The following is a 21,987-nucleotide window of genomic DNA, read 5'->3' as shown; positions in this document are numbered from 1 at the left end:
CTTATTCTACTGAGCCCTCTCCCCGGCCCTTGTAAGCTTTTTTGGTTTTGTTCCAGAAATAACTTAAATGAAATTTCTGAAAAATTATATCCCTCACCAAAATTACCTGCTTTCTTTTGATTTTCTTGTACTAAGAAAACACATTTTTTTTAACTTTGATTTGAATGTTATTTAAATACTGGATTGATATCAATATCTCAGATTATCTGGTGCTTGTGAACTTTTGTGGCAGAAGCTCATTTCTTAGCCAGTTCTGGCAGTGACCCGGGATCTGAGCCTGTCTAGTGCAACACTTCAAACTGGAGAGGTGTTACCCATTGTTTAAGTTTTATGAACTCTCCTGTCTGTGCTTTCCAGTATTTCACATGTATATCTTTGTGAACAGTTGTCTTAGAAGACACTAGCTACAGTGTGTGAAATAGACAGTGAGTACATCAGTCTCTGCCTGTCTCTGTCTCCATCCGTCCCCACCCTCAGTCTCTCTGTCTGTCTCTCTGCTACATCCCCAGTCCATTTTTTATTTTGAGACAAGGTCTCACTAAATTATCCAAGCTGGGCTTGAAATCCTCATGCTTCAGCCATCCAGAATGCTGGGATGGCGTGTGTCACCATGCCCAGCTTTCATTCCCTTTTATTTATTTATTTATTTTAGTTTTTTGGCGGAACCGGGGATTGAACTCAGGCCCTTGCGCCTGCCGGGGAGGCACTTTTTCATTCCCTTTTAAACAACTATTTGGTATTAGTAAAGATGGGAGTGTTCATTTTACTTTCTCCCTGTATAATTGGCACACTGCTGTTCTTGTTAAACCTAGAAAGGTTGGACTAATGTTATTTTTTCTTGTTCTTTTGTTGCATTCTCTTTAGCTGTTAGAATTTTGGGAAGGAGACATGGTTCTCAGTGTTGCAAAGCGTGTTCCAGCAGGACTTCATGTTTACCAGGCACTTGATGGTAAGTGGAATCTGAACACAGCAACTCAGTTTATATTCTGGGGGTTCACTCCGACTTTTTTTTTTTGCCAGAACTTCCCTACCTACTACAACCACTTCTGATCTACATAGCTTATTATCATATTTTTTAAAAAGAAATAACTCATCCCATTAATATTATATCTAATCTATATAATATGTAAAATCTTCCTATCATGGAAACATTTTATATTTTCTGAAACTAAGGCTGTCTTTCTAAACAAAACAAAACAAAAAAAATCACGGGCTGGCCAAATAGCTCAGCAGATTAAAGCACCTGCTTAGGCAGATGCAGGGGCTGAGGGTTCAATCCCCAGCCTGCCATGGTGGCACATACCTGTAATCTCAGCCCAGGCTGAAAAACAGGAAGGATCACTACAAGTCTGATCTGTGTAGTGAGACCCTGTAGACCTTGTACTAAATACATTTAAAAAAAAAAAATACCACCAACTATTGAGCAATATGGTTTGAAGCCAGTTGAGTTGTATTTATGCAGCTTGATTTTCTGCCAACTCAGCTTCAGATTTTGTAACAAAGGAAGTTACTTGGGAAATTTAAGGACTTCTTTCCTTTAAATTTCAAGATGATAACAACTGTGCTATGTTTTAATTATTTGCTGGTTGGCTAGGAAAAAAATACCCAACATATGCAAGTTAGGGGAAGAAAGGCTTACTTTAGCTCACAGTTTGTAGGGGTTTCAGGACATAGTCTGCTGGCTCTGTGGCAGAGAGGCGTGGCAGGAGAGAAATAGCCTGTGGCCAGGCAGGAAAGAAATAATTTCTTCTTTCCCATTTTATTCCATCTAAGCAACTAGCCTATTGTTTGGTGCCACCCACGCCCAGGGAAGGTCTTCCCACTTCAGTAAAAATCCATTACCAACACTTGGCACTCTGCTAAGCCAGTCTGGGGACTTAGCTAGCATCACACATCTGTGATCTCGTCACACCCCGGAGCCTCACTGATGAGTGCCTGGGCTTTGAGACATCTAGTTATAAGCCCTAACACTAGTAACATTTATTTTAGGCTTCTCTATGCCAAATACTGTGATAACTGTTCTGTGCTAATTTATATCACTTAATTTTTATTTTTTAATCTTTTTAGAAACGAGATTTATTTATTCAAAGGACTGAAAAAGAAAAAAAAAAAAAGATCTGTCCTCATTGAATTTTATACTTCGCAAACATACCTTTGAAAACTAAAAGTAAAATATTTTCCAGTTATACAAACTCAAAATATTCTAATACCTCCAGATAGAGCATATAGAAAATAACAAAGACCATAATTCAGAAGACAAGCAAAGTTGCTGTTGGTCCTGGATAAAGAACAAAGAGTTCTCCAAATGGTAGTTATGCAGGACTATGTAAAATATAATTATATTAGACAAATCCATTTAAAAGGTCCTTGAAGATTTCCACAAAAGCGTATCAATCTTATGTCAGGTTATATACAAATTTTTTCATGTGTGTGTGTATAAAACAAGAACTAATATAGTCAATGAAAAATGGAAATATACTTTTTAAAGTTTCTAATACTAGGAGAAAACATCATACCATGTCTTATAAGTAGATTGTAAGTCAAGATACAGTATAAATCATAAAACAAAAATTAAGATTAAACAATATTCAGAAAATTAAATATTAGTTAATTCAGAATTAAATATTTCAAAACACTATTCAAAAATTAAAATTCAATTATGAGTACCAATTAAGAGTCCAGAATGTAGTGTACAGTATGTATGAATCTGTGATCAATTCACAGTACTCACAGTATTTGAATAGGTTAATATACAAAAATATCAGCTAAGAAAAATTGTTCATAATAGTAAAGAATTATTAAGAATAAGACATAACAAAACTACTGGAATAGCAAACATGTAACCAACACTTCTAACAGTTTGGGGTTAGGATATAGCTCAAAGTTCTAGTATGTGGTAGACATGGACAGTGTCCATGATGCTTATTGGTGGGCAGGTGTCACTTGTGGGACTAAGCTATTGCTATATCCTTGATATTCCACCCTGGAGACCTGGACAGAATCATGACCCTTAGGGTGCAGGAGAAGTCCGTTTGTAGAGTACGCTGATGGAAATATTTTGCTGCTGTATACAAAAGAATAATTGAAAGACTGCTTTTGTATACCTCTTTTTCTCCTATGTTTAATTGTTTGCTGTATTTGGTGAATTCTTTCCATTCTCATTCATGGAGTTGTGTTCATTTTGATCCCTCTCTAGAATATCTTTTAGTAGGCTATGTAAGGTTGACTTTGTCGTCATGAAATTCTTTAGTTGTTCTTTGTCATGGAAGTATTTCACTTCTCCATTATACTTGAAAGAGAGTTTTGCAAGGTATATCAGTCTGGGTTAGAATTTGTTTTCTTGGAAGACTTGAAGTACTTTGCTCCATGCTCTTCTTGACTTGATGGTTTGTGAAGAGAAATCTGCTGTTATTCTGGTGGGTGTTCCTTTAAATGTGATCTGTTTCTTTTCTCTAGTGGCTTTTAGTATACTATTCCTGTGCAGAATTTTTGGGATCTTGATTATTATATGTCTGGGTGTGTTTTTAATTGGGTTAATATTATTTGGAGTTCTATATGCTTCCGTTACTGTATGGTCAGATTGTTTCCTGTATTTGGGAAGTTTCTGCTATTACTTCTGCCCATACTCTTTTTATATCATTTGTATTGACTCCTTTCTCATTGGTGCCTATTAGTCTTACGTTGTTCATCTTTGCATTATCTTGCAGGTGATGAGTTATTGTTTCCTGCATCCTAGTTGGTTTTTTGTGTTTTTTTTTTTTTTTTTTTCAGAACCAGGGATTGAACTCAGGCCCTTGCGCTTGCCAGGGAAGTGCTTATTCCACTGAGCCATCTCCCCGGCCCCATCCTAGTTGTTTGTTTTTTTTTTTTCATCCTAGTTGTTTTTAAGAGATCTTATCTTTTCACTAGCTGCAATGGTGTCTTCAAGGTCTGAAAGTTTATTCTCACTTTCATTCAAACCGTTTTGCCAGTTTGTGATTGAGACTTTAATTTCATGTATATCACTTTGAATCTGCTTCATGCATTCTCTTTCTTTCCTATATTGCTTATTCAAGGATTCCATCATTTTTATATTCTGCTCTATTTTTTTATCAGTATTTTCTTTAGAAGCACTTAGTACTTACTTCATTATAGTTATCATTTCTTATTTTACTCCTATTTCCTCTATACTTTTCTGCAGTTGTTTCTTTACTTCAACTGCTATTATTTCAGACATTTTAGGTGTGTGATTTCCAGTTTCTTCTATGCTGTTGTCTCCTGCATTTGTTCTGAGTGGGCTCAGGTCCTGAGAATGCATTTTGCTCCTTCTCTTTGTCATTTTGTAGAGCACTGTCTTCTGACCTTTGATGTAGAGCTTTGGTGCAGTTACTACCTTAGCACCAGATCCAGATCTACCAAGTTCAAACTTGTCCAGGTGGGTGTGTCTTGGGTCTGGGTGCTGGGCTCCACTCCTTCCTGCTGCAACCCTTGAAAGTGAACCCGCTGTGCCACACTGCCATGATGTTCTGCTCCTGGATCATCTAAGTGGGATTTGACTCTAGCCTTTCTGCAGAGAATTCTGCTGCAGGGTTCCACACTGGGCCTGTCTGATGGAGGAAATTCCACAAATGCCTAGCCTGGGTGCTGGCTGAAATGAGGATCCAGTGGATCAGCGGGCGGTCACACATGCGCGCGCGCACACACACACACACACACACACACACACACATATGCCAGGCCTAGGAACTGGCTGGAATGTGGATCCAATGGGCCCAGGAGTCCCACTTATACCTCTCATTTGATTTTTAAAACATTCTTCTATCCCCATCTTAAATAAATGAGGAAACTGAGCTTAGAGGCTTGACATATAGAAAGACATGTGAGAGGACCTGAACCATGAGGTGCCTGTCATAATAGCATGTTCTTTGCTTATGGTTGGCCTTTGTAGCAACTCATCCTGCTGCCATGCTCACAAACTACTGAGATTTTAAAGTAAAAATAAAACTGATGCTGGATGTGGTGGTGCACGCCTATGATCCCAGCACTTGGGGGACTGAGGCAGTAAGATCACTGTGTTTGAGGTCTGCCTGAACTACACAGTGAGACCCTATCTCAAAAAACAGAAAATTAAATTTGCAAAAAAGATGTTAAGGGAGCCAGGGAGATGGCTCAATAGAATAAGCGCTTCCCTGGCAAGCGCAAGGGCCAGAGTTAAATCCCCGGTTTTGAAAAAAAAAAAAAAAAGATGTTAAATGATAATATAATAAAAAACTTGAGTATCCCCATTCCTTCTTTAGTTAAAGTGTTTCTGGTGGTCATGATGGTCTTACTAATAATTTCACATTTTCCTAGGAAATGAACTGACATTGTGTGAAGCTGGAATTGCTGATGGGGAAGACATCTTTGTTTGGAATGGAGTGGAGGTAAAAAGGACAAATTACAGAAGAAATATAATAATTTTGTGAGATATTTTAAGTTATCATAATGAAGTTTTAACCTGTATGTTAAAGCAACTTAACGTTAGAAAACTGCAGAAATGTTCTATAAATTTTAGTCCATGTAGTCATTTGTTAAAGAGATACCTTTTGAGAGCTTCATCATTGCAAGCAGAGGGTCTTACTGGACAGAGGCAGGATGGCCCATTCCTGGTGTGAAGTGCAGCATAGGACCGTCACGAGGACTTGAGAGCATTACTACCAGCTCTGCTGAGGTGGCAGTGGTGGTGCTTGGAGGGGCAGAGTGAGGTCTTGGGGTTGAGGAGCAGTTTCTCGGCCCTGCTATGGCCTGTCCCAGGTCCTTCTGTATTTCCAAGGCATGGCATTACCCAGATGATTGATAAATCTCTAACTGCCACCCAGATTTCTCTCCTGAGAAAGGAAAGAAAAACTTTCAAAAGAAACATAAAGTTATTCCTCTGATACTTAAAAGGCACTCAAGAAATTATAATTTTATTTGGAAGAAATGAAGGTTCTCCTGGAGCAGTCTCACCTTGCTATGATGTTAATTTGGCAAATGCCAACCACACTGGTGGTTGTCTGGCTATTGTTGCAGGTTGGTGGTGTCCAGATTCCAACTGGTGCTGACTGTGAGCCCCTGCTCTTGCATATTCTTCATCTGGAGGCAGGTGGTGATAGCAGAAGGTGTGGGCAGCTGGTGGAGTCTCCACATGTCTTTCCAGCCAATGCAGAAGTGGGCACTGTGCTCACAGTATTGGCCATCCCAGAGGGTGTCATCCTCACACACAGTGCCACGTCTGCAGGGGAAGAGAGCTGGACCCCTGTTCCCAAGGAAAACATGCAGAGGACATTCAGAGAGCATGGTCTCGGAGACGGAAGTTCTGTTTTAGTTCAGGATTCTTACAGTGATGCTAACAGGTAACTCACTAAAAAAATAAAAGGGAGAATTTTTTTACGTTATTTCAGTTACAATACCATCTAGGTCAGAGGTGACAAACCTATAGCACACATGCTGCAGCAGGCTGTTTGAATAGTAAGAGTTAAATGTTTTGTTTCTAGATACTCTAAATACTGTTTTAGGCTAACACTTTTAGAAAAAAATGTCAAGTGATTTTTTTTTTTAAAGTAAATGTGGTAACAAAATAATATAGGCATCCCTGGGTTGTTTTTGTTTTTACTTTTTTAGTTTTTTGTTGTTTTGGCTTTTGGTGCCAGGAATCAAACTGATGACCTTGCTTGCGCTTGCCAGGCAGGCCCTCCCTGGTTTTATAGATGAGTGCAGTCTAAAGTGGCTAGGTATAAAGCAAACCCTATGAGATGAATGCTGATTAGAATCGATTATAAACTGAAGGTATATTTTCACAAAGAGAATTTCTGAAATTCTTCATGAAGTTATTAACATCATGGTTAAATTATTCTGGATATTTTATTAAACCCATAAAGCAGTATACTTTTTATATTATAAAGCAATATAATCCTTTATTTGGCTCCTGAGAACTTCCCAGCTGCCTAAATAGGGCAGCTACTTAGGTGCTGACCCTTTGAATCTTGTAGTCACATTTAAAGCTCAGACACACTGTCCCTTCCTGCTGTTGAGACCCACATCTGTGGCTACACTTTAGTGTGTCACATATTGTGGCCCCTCTCGCATGCTGCCATAGTGAACATTGTCCCTGCTTAACCATTACTGCAAGTGCCCTTAGGTTTCTGCACTCGGTGTACTAATTCATAGGATACTGAGCAGAGTCCTTGGGGGCTGAATTGCTCGCTGCTGCTCTTCTGGATGCATGTTTTACAGACGTGTTTCCCCTTCTTGTTTATAATGAAGGTTATTCTGTATTCTTTAATGGAAGGGAATCTGCAGTAGGATATAGGAAGTAAAAAGTGAAGATGGAAGAGACCCCAAACAGCAGCCCATTTTCAGTTGTGTAGTATTGATCACTATAGCACCCACTGGTTTTGCTTTTCTTCTAAATGGAATTACAGTTTGAACATTTTTATCTTTTTAGCATCATAATTGCTTTGTAGGTGAATAGCTGTTTTCTGCTTCCCCAAGGTCCCCATGGTTGTAGACTCCACGTGCCTTGCCCAAGGCTGTGTGATGCTGATGACCTTGACTGTGCCTCCAGTGAGGCAGGGCGAGGTGGCAGAAAAGGGCGAGGAATCAGCTGCCTGGGCTGTTTTACAGCTTTCCACTTACTAACAGCGTGGCCTTGGGCAGTTACTTCATCTCTCTCTGTTCAGTTATTTCTGCAACATGGGACTAATAACTAGGGCTGACTTCATAGAGTTTGGAGGATTACAAGAATTACCTGCTTACTGAGTGTTCACACATAGTAAGTGTTCACAATCTCAGTGAACATCTCTCATCGTCCAGTTTCCACTGCTTTGGGTAGTCTTCAGGGCACGTCTATACTTAAAACTTCATTATACTTAAGATTGTACCTTGAAGTGGGCTGGCAGCATAGAGAAACTAGTGAAGAGTAAAATTAGTGTCAGGGCTGTAATAGTCACTCCCAAAAAGGACTTCTGTTAGCCTGGTCAGTGCTACTATGAGAATTAGGAAGAAGTCACCCAGTCCACAGGGCTTCTCTGTCTATGGGAAGATTTTGTTAGAAAAGATACTCTTCTGCCTCAAGAGGATGTAAAAATCCTACATAAACCAGTATCAATCATTGAAATTGAAGATGAAAAACCTACCAAAGAGAAAAAGCCCAGGCCCTGATGGATTAACTGCTGAATTCTCCAACACCACATACTAGCTCATAAAACATGGTTAAATAAATGCAAAGGAATTAAATTATCCACTGCATGTTATCAGCCCTAAGTGCAGTGAAATTGGAAAAGCACAAGAAACCACAATTTCATAAACACACAGGAATTAAATAACACTCTCCTGAACAACTAATGGGTCACAGGTGAAATTAAACAGCTTCTATACTTAAATGTTAACAGCAGTACAGCATTCCAGATGTTATGGGACACAGTGAAAGCTGTTCTAAGAGGGAAATTTATAGCAATGAGTACCCATGTCAGGAAAACAAAGCAAGCACAAATAAACAACTTAATGTTGAACCTCAGACTTCTAGAAAAATGAGAGCAGACCAAGCTCAAAGCTTGTATGAGCTTTGGAAATTATAACGATCAGAGCAGCAGTTCATGCATTGGAGACTAAAAAAACAGTACAAAGAATGAATAAAGGTTGGTTCTTTGAAAGTTTAAATTAAATCAACAAACCCTTAGCCAATCTTATCAAAAAAAGGAAAGACTCAAATCCATGTAACTAAGAATAAAAAGGGTGAAATCACAATGGACCCTGCAGAAATCCAGAAGATCATCTACATATACTTTGAGAACTTGTAGTCTACTAAGATGGAAAATACAGAAGAAATGGACAGACTCCTAGATACATATAATATACCAAAGCTGAATCAAGAAGATATAAAAATCCTTAAAAAGATAACTACTGCCAACTGCTAGCATAAAACTCTTCAATGGAAGTACAAGTCTGTGATGTAAATGATGCATGTGACACCCCTTAGGTGTAGCACTTGGGTGTAGTCTGTAGAGCTGTACATGTATGTCCTGTTGGAAAACTAAATTCAAATCCTAAGAGGTAGGCCCTGGAACACTTTTTGGGAAGCGGGGGTATTCTTTTAAGACAGGTCTCACTACCTTACAGGCTGGCCTTGAACTTGAGGCAATCATCCTGCCTCAGCCTCATTCTGGGATTGTAGGTATGTGCCACTACACCCACTAGGCCTTGGAACTCTTTTTAAGCTCTCATGGGGATTCCCATGTGCAAGTAGAAGCCAGCCATTGGTTGCTTAGGTACAGCACTTCCTAAAAATCATGGCAGCATATTATTGACATAAGTCAAAACCTACTTGGTGTCCTGAATATAAACTGTGCACTACTGCCCACCTTTCCCTGCAAAGACAGCTGACTTTCATAGAGATGATGTGTAGGATATGGCAACCATTAGTCTCTTTGTGGGACACAGAGTTTTGGAAATGGCACCTAAGGAAAAGAATCAGTTTTCTGATCCACAAAAGTTTGTTTTGTTTTAGTTCATAGTGCTGGGGTTTGAAACCAGAGCCTCATATATACCAGGCACACTCTCTAAATAAGAATTTTTATTGTCTTTCTACCCACAGCCTGTTGTCCCGAGGGGAGAAATGGATCACTGTTAGGAATGAGATTGACTGGCTTGAAATTAAAAATTTATGCCGGTTAGAATCTGAAGAGAAGCAAGTTAGAATACCAGCAGCTGTTAACACAGTGAGTAGACCTTATGTTTAGCTAAGGTTTCTAAGTTAACAGAATTTATATTTAGAAAGCAGAACATTAGTCTTTTGAAACATTTGTGTCAACAGGCTTCTGAATCTTAGGAAAATCAACTTCTTAACTTTGGGTTACTGTTTTTTATCAGTCCTTGATCTGCTTCAAGATTTTTAACTCCAAAGCCTTGAATGAGAGTGGCAGTTACCTATTTTGTTCATGGACTTATCTGGCTTTTATAAATATAAAATGCTATTTTCATGGGTTTTTTGTGTATTTTTAAATGAGTGCACATATGTGTACGTGTGTGTGTTATTTTTGTGTTTTTTTATTTTTAGGTTTATCTTAAATTGCTCTAAATTATATTCTGTGCCCTGACTGCAGCCAACTGCTTTTACAGAGACTCCTCTAGTGTTTCACTTGAAGAATGTGATGGTGGTTTCCTTAAACTCTATCTCAGGAAATATCTTTTTATACTTAAATGTTCCCAGGAGATTAAGTTGTCTTTTTCTTTCCTATACAAGTGAGAAGAAAGTGTTGTTTTCTTTTAAATCAACATTATAATTTCTTGAGGGAGGCTCATGTTTGCTGGAACAGGAGAAAAACCAATGAGCTCAGGAGACTGCCCTGGCCCTGGACAGAGGCTGTGGAGGTTGCTTACCACTGCTACCCACTACGCTTGGCATTGAGGGGTACCAGTGGGAGGTTAGAGTAGAGGTCTCTCACAGTGTTAGCCATAAATTTCCAGCATTTTATACTTTAGACAAAATTAGCCTAAGTTCAGCTTTAAAAAGAAGACAATTTAAAATAATTTAAATAGAAACTATAATGGTCTTAGATTGGTATTAGGGATTTTTGTATTATTTACACTTTTTGGTTCACAAGTATATTCATAGAAGAATGTGATTGCTTATAGTACTTTATTATAGGTTTCCTTTTTATCCCAGTTAACATCAATTTGATTAAAAACTTAACTGTTAAAATCTATTTGCAGCTTTTGCTTTTGCTTTTGCCGTTATAAGAAAATTTCAGGAATGGGGAGGAGGGGGCTTTTTCAACTAGGCAGAAACAAGCATCAGGTAACTAGTATCTCAAGTGATCTATATGTGCACACACTGACATCCTTCATTATCATCTCTTCCCATTCAGCTTAAACACAGTCATTAGTTTATTTCTCTATTTTAGGTGGTGTTTGATATTCGAATTAAAGCCATAGAGGAGTTAAAATTAATGAAGGAACTAGGTAATCATTTAATTTGCTTTTTTGGTTTGGGGTTTAATTTAGTTGGTTTTTCATCGAAAGGAAAATACAAAATAATTCAAAGAAATTTCATCCACCTACCACTCAAAATGGATAGATGTTAGCATTTTGTCACGTGTTTGTGTTTTTGTTGAAACATTGTAAATGTTCTCATACCTGTCCCTTGGGGTGCAGCCAGTGTATGACTTTGGGGGTATATGTAGTCCACACTGATAGGACTGCCTTGTTTGTTCCCAGCCTCCCAAGTTCCCAAAGCAGCTGCCTAAGCTCTGAAAACCATCGCAATCCATTCCCAATCCTGTAGTGTTCCCGCCTACTGTGCTAGCACATAGCACACCTGCCTAAGCTTTCAGGTCACAGCATACCCACAGCATTGGCCATTGCTATGGCCACCTAGGCAACTGTTCTCTCTCCTCCAATCTCACATGTCCCCTGCCTCATTCTGCCTAAGCCCATCCCACTAAGCCCCCAACCCTGTCCATAAAAACCCACCTCAGTAAACTTAACTTAGACTCACCTTTAGAGTTACTCCAGGAGGTCCTACCCAGAACCCGGACTACAGGCTGGCTGTGGTCTTTTACTAGGTTATAACTGTTTGCCAGGGCCAGCAAGATAGCTTAATGGTCTAAAGAACCTGCTTAGGCAAGTTTAGGCAGGCGCAGGGACCACAGTTCGATCCACGGCACTACATGCCATGCCAACCCTGCCCCCAGGGCAGGCGGAGCAGGCCACACAAAAAAAATTAATTAAATAAATAAAAAAGACCATCATCTAAAAAATAAAAATTAAAAAAAAAAACGTTTACACATGTTCTCAAGTTATACTATATAATAAACTTACATATAACCATATGTGGATATTTATATTCATGCAAGGTCTAGTTACTGAGTACCAGTCTGCAAATTCACTGTTCAACCAACATTAGTGTTCCTTAGCAGTTTTGTTTTGTTTCTTAGTAGTTTTATTAAGATATAATTTATGTTACATAAAATTCACTCATGTATAATACAGTGATTATCAGTAAATATAGAGAATTGCACAACAGTACCACGATCCAGCTTTCGAACATTTCCAGCACCCCAAGATTTCCCTATACCATTTGTATTCTGGGCACCTGACTTAATCAGATGATTAATCTCCTGCCTCTATAACTTGATTTTCTGGACACCTAATATAAATGTAACAATGCAATATGTAGTATTTTTTGTCTCACTTCTTGTAGGTTATATACATACCATTTGTGAAGTTTACTATTTAGCATTTATCAGATTTATTTTTTATTGCTAACCTAGTATTCAATTGTTTTGATATAACCTTGTGGGGGTTTTTGGGGGTATTTTTTGGTTTTTTGCAGTACCAGGGATTGAACTCAGGACCCTGCGCTTGCCAGACAGGCACTTATTCTACTGTATATATATATATAATGTTTTGTTTACTAGTTGATAGACATTGTCTCCACTTTTGAAGTAATGCTTCTATAAATATTTAATGGAAGGCCTTGTATAGGTATGTTTTCAGTTCTTTTGGGTACATATATACAGGACTGGAATCACTGGGTTGCAGAGGAAAATTCATATTTAACTTCATAAGAAACTTACATTCCAGAGCAGCTGAACCATTTATATCCATACTGGCAATGTGTCAGGGTTTCAGTTGCTCTATACCCTTAATCAGTATTTTTATTGCCTTTATTATAACCATCCTGTGAATATGAATTGGTATCTCATTTACATTTAGCAGGAACACATACTCAATATGCAGAAATTCATTGTACTTTTATCTACCAGCAAAAAAAAAAAAAAAAGCAAAATTAAGAAAATATTTATGATATCAGGAAATAAGAGTCTGTGTAACAAAATGTGTACAAAATGTATACTCTGAATACTGCAGGCTGTGAGAAGCTGAAAGCCTGAATGAGTACAGCACTGTACCAAGTTCACGAGTCACAGTGCTATTTGGAGCACGGTTCTCCCTAACTTCATGTGTAAATGTTATGCATTCTCATGGAAAATTCTAGCCATTTTGTTTGTTTTAGAAGTTAATAAGCTGATTCTAAAATGTATATAGAAATATAAAGAACCTGAAGTAGCCATAACAATTTTGAGGAAATAAATAAAAGTTAGGAGACTTATTCCAGACAGTGTATTTTGATGTGTGGCTAGACGTAGGAAGCAGGGGTCAGAAAACTGTGGGCTACAACTTGTTCTCATGCAGCCAGTAAACAAAGAATAGTTTTGCATCTTTAAAGTCCAGTTCAAACGAGAAGAATGCTAGGGATATAGCTCTGTGTTGTAAGTGTTTGTTCAGCATGTGAGGCCCTGGGATCAATTACAGTGTCACAGGAACTAAAAAGTGAAGACTGTGCAACAGTCACTGTATATGGCTCACAAAGCCTCGTGTGGAGCAGAGCTAAACAAAATATAGAAACAGGCGTAGAATAGTCTGCTGACTTTCAGCAAAGATACCAAGGTCATTCCTGAGAGAAACTGTTATTTTTAACCAATAAAGGTAGACCATTTGGATATCTGTATATGCCAAAATGAACCTCTAGCTTTACCTCAGCTAAAAATGGATGTAGAATTAAATGTTATACCCTAAACTATAACATTTTGGAAAGAAAATGTTTAGAAATTTGCTATAAAGGATTTTTTTTAAAAGAGGACTCAACTCAAACTATGAGAAAAACAAACTACTTAGTTAGACCACATCAGAATTTAAAATTTGTACTTTTTTTGTTTAATAATAAAATTTTATTTTTTCCAAATGTACACCTGGTTGAACCTATTCATCATGCATCTTCACCAGAGGCAGGGGCATCTCCACCCTTGGTATTTCTGGTATAAATAACTTGAGCGCTGTGCTTTGAGACCAGCTTGATAAGCCCTTTACTAAGGAGCTCCTGAAGGGCTGCTCTGGCCAGTGCTCCACGGATCTTTAGTCTCTCAAGACACCACAACAGACATTATAAGTTTGTAGTTGGGAACTTTCTTACAGGGTTTGTTGTAAGTAGCTTTATCGAACAGAACCAGGTTGTTGAGTTTGTCTCCCAACTTTGCCTTTGGACCACTTCTTTTTGGCCCTGCCCTCCAGATTTGTTCACTGGGTCTTTGTCTTTCTTGGCTGACTTTCAGACATCTTTGTTCTTCTTGTCGTTTTTGGGTGGCATCGCAGAGCCTGGAGAACAGAGGCTACCACTGCAGGCCTGTCAAGATGTCAGACAGAAAGCTAAAATTTGTACTCTGAAAAGTGTCTGAAAACCAGAACTACAAACCAAGGATAGGTATTTATAAAACATATATGACAGTGGATTTGCATACAAAATACATTTTTAAAAATACATGCAAGGGGCTGGAGAGATGGCTCAGTGGTCTAAAGCACCTACTTGGAACAAGCTTGGCAAGGCATCAGGGACCGCGGTAAAATCCCCCAGCACCACATGCCAGCCAGCCCCGCCCCCTGGTGGGCTGAGCTGGCCACACACACACACACACACCACACACTCTCTCTCTCTCTCTCTCTCTCTCTCTCTCTCTCTCTCTCTCTCACATAAATAAAAAAAATTTAAAAAAAAATACATGCAAGCACGCACTTGACATGTATGAGAACCTGTGTTCAATCCCAAGCACCATGAATAAAGGAAGAAATTTGAATTAGGAAAATTGAACCAGCATTCACAGAAGAAAATCTGCTTGTGAATGACCAATAAATAAAGGATGCACAATGCCACTAGCCATCATATTAGAATGACACACCACTGAACATGTGAGGAAATGGTTAAAATTCAAGATACTGACAAAACATGTCAGCAAAGACATGGAGCAACTTGGAATTCCTGTGTATTGCTGGTGCGAGTATAAAATGTGTATCTCTTTTGGAAAAGTTAGCTTGTCTCTTATAAAGCGGAATGTTCACTTTGCCAGTTCAACTCCAAGATGTTTACTGAAGAAAAGTTAAAAGTTAAAACATTCACTTACACAGGTACAAGTGATCATAACCAAAAACAATTCACATTTCCATGAGCAGATAAATAGATGGACAAGTTGTGGTGTAGCCATCCAGTGGGCTGCTATGCATAAAACATGAATGAATCTGAGTCATTATGCCGAGGGAAAGAGAGTGGACACAAAGCAGTACACAGTGTGATTCCATACGTGTAGTTTTAGAAACAGAATTGAAGCTGTAGTTACAGATGGCAGATCAGCATGGAGGGTGGTGAGACGCTGGCCACAAGGAGATTGGCAAGGGGTGCTACAGATTCTCAGTTTGCTGGTGTGACTGGCTGGATATGTTTTATTATAAGTAAATTACACCTCAGTAATTAGAGGCTGGCCTGAGCTAAATTGTGAGTTCAAGGCCAGCCTGAACTCATAGCAAGACCTTGTCTCAAAAAGAAAATGAGTGTTTCATTATCTTGCTGCTGATAATGGTCTTGCCTTTTCCATTCTGACTTCCCTCTAAACCTTTCTTCATATATAGCAAGAAATCCTCTTAAATTTATGTGAACTACGGCATGTCACACCTCTATTCAGGCTCTAGTGCTTTCCAAAGTGCATGGGCTCACTGCCAGCCGGCTTGACCCAGTCGTGGCCTACCTATGGCTTGTCTGTGGCTTCCACTGACTCAGCACCCCCCAGGCTGCCTGGGTGAGCTTCTGAAGGCTCAGGCTCCCCCCCACCCCCCACCCCTGAGGCCTCAGTGCTGAGGTTTCGTTTTGAACTTTCTTCCCTTCCCTTCACTCTCTCTCCAAACTTCAGCCACTGCTTTGGTCTCAGCTGAAGCAGTGCTTCTCCTTTCACCCCTGACCACACAGCCTCAGCTGCTATTTCACATCCAGTGCCTGGTCTTTTCCTTCATAGTCCTTTCTGCTCTTGCTGCCCTTTATTTGTGCCTCACCTGCCCTCCATTGGCTGAGGCCCTGTGAGAGCAGCCCACAGCCGTCACTCACCACTGTCCCACAGCTTCTAGCTTCTTGCCTGAGCTACACAGGAAGCGTTTGTTGAAATAAACATATTTTTTTAATGTTTTTGCCTTTTTATCACGGGATCATGTGGTGTGGCCTAGACTTACCTTGAGCTCCTGGGCTCAAGGGACCCTGCAGTCTCACACACATTACCCCATGCCCAGCTAAAAGCTAAAGGATCTTGAGGACACTGTATTTAAAATGCACTTTTCTAACTTGGGCAACTAGCTCAGTTCGCAAGAAGTTCTGTATTGGAATTACATGCTAGCTTCATAATGCTATGGTACAGTGTCGTGCAGGAGTCAAGAGATCCACAGGGGTCTGATAAAAGTGGGACCTTCTAGGTCCTGGCTCGTTTCACCCATTCAGAGGGCTCAGCTTCTCCATCCCACTCACCCTACCCCATTCTTGTCCTGCTTTCTAAGAATTCTGTTTGGACCGAAAGCCTGGTGTACCTTTTCCTCCACAGTAGGAATCCAAGTTTTCAAAGATAGAACACACTGGCCCTAATGCATTTTACTGAGTATAAAATCATTTAACATATTTAAAGTTTAGGTAGTCCGCTTTGCAGAGTTATGCAAGAATTTCAATTATTGTAGTTTAATCTCCTGACACAGTGATGTAAATTCCAGCCGTATTAACTAAGAGTAGCGCTCCGTAGACAGGTAGATCACTGCCCAGAACGCATGCGGGCACCGCAGCCCACAGAGCCATATCACTTCTTGCAAGTCGACTGCCGATGGGTCCCTGCCTGTTTCAGGCACTTGAGCGCAGACAGCAAAGCATGTTGCTACGTTGCCTCCTCTTCTCCCAGAGATAACCCCACCTGAGACTTTGCATGAGTGGATGATGGAAGGAGGAGATGTCCAACAAAAAAGAAAGCACTCAAGTAAAAGTGTGGAGTTGTCTGAAAAGCAGCTGTCCCTGAGAATGTGGACACTGATATACTGTTGAGGAAGGTGAACTTGGTGACCTCGGTGAGGAACGCTGTTGCAATAAGGATGGGGTGAGCCCAACAAAAACAACAGTGCCAGAAGCCTTTATGCTACAGCAGCTCAAAGATAGTTTATGACATCGAAAGCAAAAAACAGTGCCAGAAGCTGATCTGAACTCAGGAATAAGACCATGTGCTATATGGGGTAGGAAGAATGCCTGGTCTGTAGTGTCAGCTGCAATGAGAAGTAACCGGCCCCGCTTACACTACTCTTGAGGTGTGTTCTACATAGACATAAATATTTTAGTACTCAGTTTCTGATGCTTTAAATAAATGTGCAAGTATTAGTTTTACTAGTTTTTTTTTTTTTTTTTTTTCTTTCCCTGGTGCCTGTTTAAACAGTTTTATACATTTTGACAAAAATACTTAGAAGTCTTGAACCAGTTTTTTTTTACACTGAAAATTAATGATTGCTTTCCATAGTTTCAGCTCATATTTTTACAGTCCTGCACTGCCATGCAGAGTGTGGACTGCCCAGAGCTGAAAGATTTTGCTTCAGTTGTTGGAGATTTTTTTCTTCACTTGGGTTTTTTGGCTGTGGTAGCTTCCTGCTGAGGGGCACAGCAGCACACTTCTCTTCAGTTTTGTTCTTTGACGTGACCCGCTGCTTTTTCTTACAGTTGAGAACAGCTGTTTGAGGCCTATTGACAGAAATGGGAAGCTTCTTTGTCCAGGTGAGTCTTTCTGGTAGTTTCTAAAAGCTGATGTACACTCATGCCATCCTTCTTTTTAAACTTCTATTTTAAACCTTAAATAATGGTTGTAGAACCTAATATTCCTATTACTTTTATAATATGATTTGTAGGACATATGTTAATCTAGATATTTTAGTCACTGTTATAACTTTATCTTTTTTTTTTTTTTTTTTTTTTTTTTTTTTGTGGAACCAGGGATTGAACTCAGGCCCTTGCACTTCCAAGCGTTTATTATGCTGAGCCATCTCCCTGGCCCCGTACTGTTACAACTTTAAACATGAAACAAGCTCATGCATGGATTGAGCTGGAATACTGTCTGGCTTTTAATGCATGTGAACAGCAGCCCTTCATCCACGTCATTTTCATTAAGCGAACCTTGACCATTAAGACTTGTTCTTAGTTTTTAGTATTGTTGTACAGATAACAAAAAAATGTAGAGTGTAGAGACTGAAGATCAAGTATAACCATAGCCTGTATAATCCTGTTACATGAAATACAGCACATTTTTTTTTTTACTCTCTTTTTTGGGGGGATAAAGATATGAAAATTTATTACCCATGGGACAATACTGGGGCTCAAACCCAGGGCCTGGCAGCACACTCAACACATCCTCTCCCTTAAGCACACCTCAGCCTTTCCTCCTTGATCTTTTTTTTCGAAGACTGACCTCAGTGTGTTACTTTGCTGAAAGAAGTGGGAATTACAAACATTTATTACATTATCAAAATTTTTTGTAGTGCCAGACAATTTCACTTTGAAGGAAGCAGAAGTGAAGCTGGGAAGCTCCCTCGGATTGTGTGTTGGGAAAGCACCGACTGCGGCTCAGGTACAGCAGGGTGTCCCCAAGAGGTCCGCTGCGTAGCCCACGGCTCGGCTCTGGAGTCAGTGTGTTCACCACACCAGCAGTGCTGTTTTTCTGAAAGTGGTTTCTTCCCTTAAAATGTTCTACTAGGAATATATCCACATAGTTCTCTGTTTACACAATACTATACCAGTGCATGCTTAGCAAGTTCTTTTTCTGTCAAAATGTTCAAGTTGTTTGCTAGTCACTTTCCTTGTCACTGAGACACAAGAACTGAAACTTGCCTCTGAAAGAAAGAGAGGTTTACTTTGGCTCAGTGCCGCCAGCTCCAAGGCCAGGCGGTGAGGCCCAGGGGATTGGCAGAGGAATCACTGCTCCCATGTTCATTCACTCAGTAGGCAGGAACCAGAGTAAAGGGAGGGACTGGAAGGGAAGTCCAGCCTCTGGTCCCACCCACAGGGACCTGTATCTTGCATGCAGGCCTTGCTTCTCTAACAGCACGTCAGTTATAGTGTCCTTTTAATCCAGTCACCTTCCTAGGTGCTGCCTAGAATAACATGAGGCCTTAGGGGGACATCTAGCCATAAACCATGAAAAGGGACATAATGGAGCTGGGCATGGTGGTGCACACCTCTAATCCCAGCACTTGAGAGGCTGAGGCAGGAGGATCACGAGTTTGAGGCCAGCCTGGGCTATATAGCAAGAAGAAAGGGAGACAGCGTAAGAGTCTTTAAGGTTGAGTGACCACTGGTTTCAACCACTGCCTTTCACAAGTTCCAGGGTGAAACTTTTCTCTCACATTTTAATGTGTGTGAAATCGAACACATCTTAAGTCAGTAGCATCCTGCAGTTACAGCTGACATGGTTGGTTGGTTTCTCTTTTAGTGGTACAGAAAAGTAGGAATAACAATCAGTGGCATTTTAGATGTAAAGAAGTACAACATGTTGATATTTGACATTTTCTGCAATAATGATAGTTCTATAGCAACTTCCCTTTCCCCTTATCAGAATTCATTCTCTGTGTAAATACAGTCAGGTTGGCTCTTACCAGCAGCTGTACCTAGTTAATCAACTTTGATTACAACCCATCATAATGGTACCATATGAGTAGTTCCCTACTCCAGGCCATCTGGACTCATGCCCCGGCTCTATTTCGTTAGTCTCCTAGCCACTGCTGCTTTCATCTGCTCTCCTCAACGCCAGCAAGTAACAGGGAATGACAAGCTAGTAGGAGGACAAGCACGCTGAAGTTGAGTTAGAAAGTGAAGACAGTGCTCTAAGGAACTGAACTGAAAATGGAGCAGAGTTCTGTTTTCCTTTGGAGTCTGAGTATTATGTAATTTGGGCACCTAGAACAAAAGGTAAAATCATAACCAAGTGGCTGTGAGAAGAGCCATTGCTTACTGTGTGAAGTGATTACAAATCCTTTGCAGAGTACCAGAGACAGAGATCATAATAGAAAAAACAGGACCTGCGATACCAATCATTCACTGAGAGTCAGAACACTGATGAGGACCATTGCAATTTCTAGGTAGATGAGATTATTTTGGGGGGGGGGGCCGGGATTGAACCTCCAGCCCCTACTCCTGCTTGCAGGTGCTTTAATCCGCTGAGCTATTTGGCCGGCCCTTAGATGAAATTATTGTTTAACTTAGAACACTAAATTACTCAGCATAGTAATTTTACATAATTTGAGGGGTTTTGTTTTATTTGTTCTTGTGTGCTGGAGATTAATCCAGGGCCTCATACAGGCTGGGTGAGCACTTAACTGTGGAGCTATTACTCAGGCCTGAGGTTATCATTAATGGTTCCTGGATCGTTGACTTTCCTTTTTTTTGGAAGTAAAGCACAGGATTGTACAACTAAGGTTAAATGGTACTTTCTGTCTTGCTCTCAGCTGTTCCTGTTTTTTGCACTGGGGAGTGACATTCAACCTGGGACAGAAATGGAGGTCATAGTAGAAGAAACGCTATCTGTGAGAGATGTAAGAAATTTTCCATTTCGGTTTACAGGTCTGTGAGTATTTGCTATCGGGAGCAGGGCAACCTGTGCTAGCATTTGAAGTCCTAAGACAAGGGCTTATGTAATAAACTCCCAAGAATTATATACATCCAAGTAAAGGACTAGTTCATGCATACTGAAAATTGGCAAACCAACTGGCAGTTTTAAGTAAGATTATGATTATCGGGTTTTATTTCCTGTCAGGATTATCAGTAGTACTTGTTTAGTATAAAAATTTAGGAGAGGCAGAAATGTATTACAAGAAACCAGTTTGAACCCCTCAGAAGTCCACCAGTATTAGCATATTGAGTGTCTCCACCTGGTGTTTCCATTCTGTGCACCTGTGATCACACATGCAGAGGTATAACTGGATATGTGCATGTGTGTGATCAAGTATGGTCATAATCTTATGAAGAACTGGGGCTTTTAGTATTGGAAAACAGACAAGGGTGAAATCAGTGAGGTTAAATACAAACCTGTACTCCTGAGTTTGAATTAGAAAGTTCAGTAACTTTGTTTTTTCTGAAATGTTTTCTTGCTCTATCCCGTGACACAGCTTAGAAACAGCAATTAACTCCATAGCAGTAAGCAGCCCTAGCACCTGGAATGTGGTGTATAAGTACCATTTTGTACCAAAGGGAACCAGGCATCTTGGAGCAAAGTCTGCTTCTGTATCTAGGTCAAGAAATAGGAAGGGGGGCCTAGACTATGTTGTTGTCACAGAAAGCAGTGGAGCTAACAAAGACTATTCATATCTTGGGAGTTGCGTGCTAGTCAAAAGATGGAAAAGCAAATTTAAATTCTATAACAAAATTATGACAACTTTGGAACATGAAAGCGTGGATTAAAAGGAAAACCCCTCATTCCTTACCTACATGCATACATGCCCTTATCTTCATACATATATAATGTACACATAAAATGTGGGCATTCCTAATAACACCCCAGAAATATTCATTAGTTATTTATAGTGGATAAAGAGAAAAGAAGAACCCAGCATTTATCCTGTTTTTCCTTGGTAAGCTATACTTTTGGACAGTTAACTAGGTAATGAGTTTTCCCACAATAGATGTCTTTCAGGAGCCTTAAGTTACCACAGTTTTTCAGAGGAAGGAATAAAGGAAGAAGGAATTTTAGGATATGACAAGTTTTCAACTTCTAAAAAATGGATCAAGACAGTGATCTCAAGGACTGCTAATGACCCAGAAAAGAGCAATCCTGAGACATGATAGAAGTTCTAGAACAGCCTTCTTGCAAAAGCAAACAAACGAACAAAAAAAAAAAAAAAAAATTGGTCTGACTACCAATTACTATGAGATACAGGGACATAGGAGGATAATTACCTCAGATCTTCAGCCACAAAATCCAGATTGGAAACAGTTCTTCAACAAATTAACTACAGGATTGGGCAGGAGCAGGGGGCCAGCATACAAGGTTGAAAGAGGCTTATGAGAAATAGTCCATTCCAGTGCATAGCCTTTATTTGGACTGATTCAAGCCAAAAAAATTGAAGTAATAATTGAAGCAAAAGTAGAATATTAGAACATTAAGTATTTCT

General features: G+C 39.7%; 1 protein-coding gene across 8 annotated transcripts in view; it reads left to right on the top strand.

Moving 5' to 3' along the window:
- Positions 1-21,987, top strand: part of Usp40 (ubiquitin specific peptidase 40) — a 100,126-nt gene that overhangs the window by 58,824 nt on the left and 19,315 nt on the right. For all 8 annotated transcript variants that reach the window (XM_023722181.1, XM_023722179.1, XM_023722178.1 and 5 more), the window contains 8 exons: positions 865-949; positions 5,332-5,402; positions 6,031-6,353; positions 9,593-9,716; positions 10,902-10,959; positions 17,552-17,605; positions 18,364-18,452; positions 20,326-20,412. In XM_023722181.1, coding sequence (XP_023577949.1) covers positions 865-949; positions 5,332-5,402; positions 6,031-6,353; positions 9,593-9,716; positions 10,902-10,959; positions 17,552-17,605; positions 18,364-18,452; positions 20,326-20,412 — 891 coding nt within the window. The remainder of the gene's footprint in view (positions 1-864; positions 950-5,331; positions 5,403-6,030; positions 6,354-9,592; positions 9,717-10,901; positions 10,960-17,551; positions 17,606-18,363; positions 18,453-20,325; positions 20,413-21,987) is intronic.

The sequence above is a fragment of the Octodon degus genome, unplaced genomic scaffold (genome assembly GCF_000260255.1).
Source record: "Octodon degus isolate 3935 unplaced genomic scaffold, OctDeg1.0 scaffold00089, whole genome shotgun sequence".
Classification (NCBI taxonomy): Eukaryota; Metazoa; Chordata; class Mammalia; order Rodentia; family Octodontidae; genus Octodon; species Octodon degus.
Note: the sequence above shows the minus strand (reverse complement) of the source record. Positions and strands in the feature narration are given on the sequence as shown.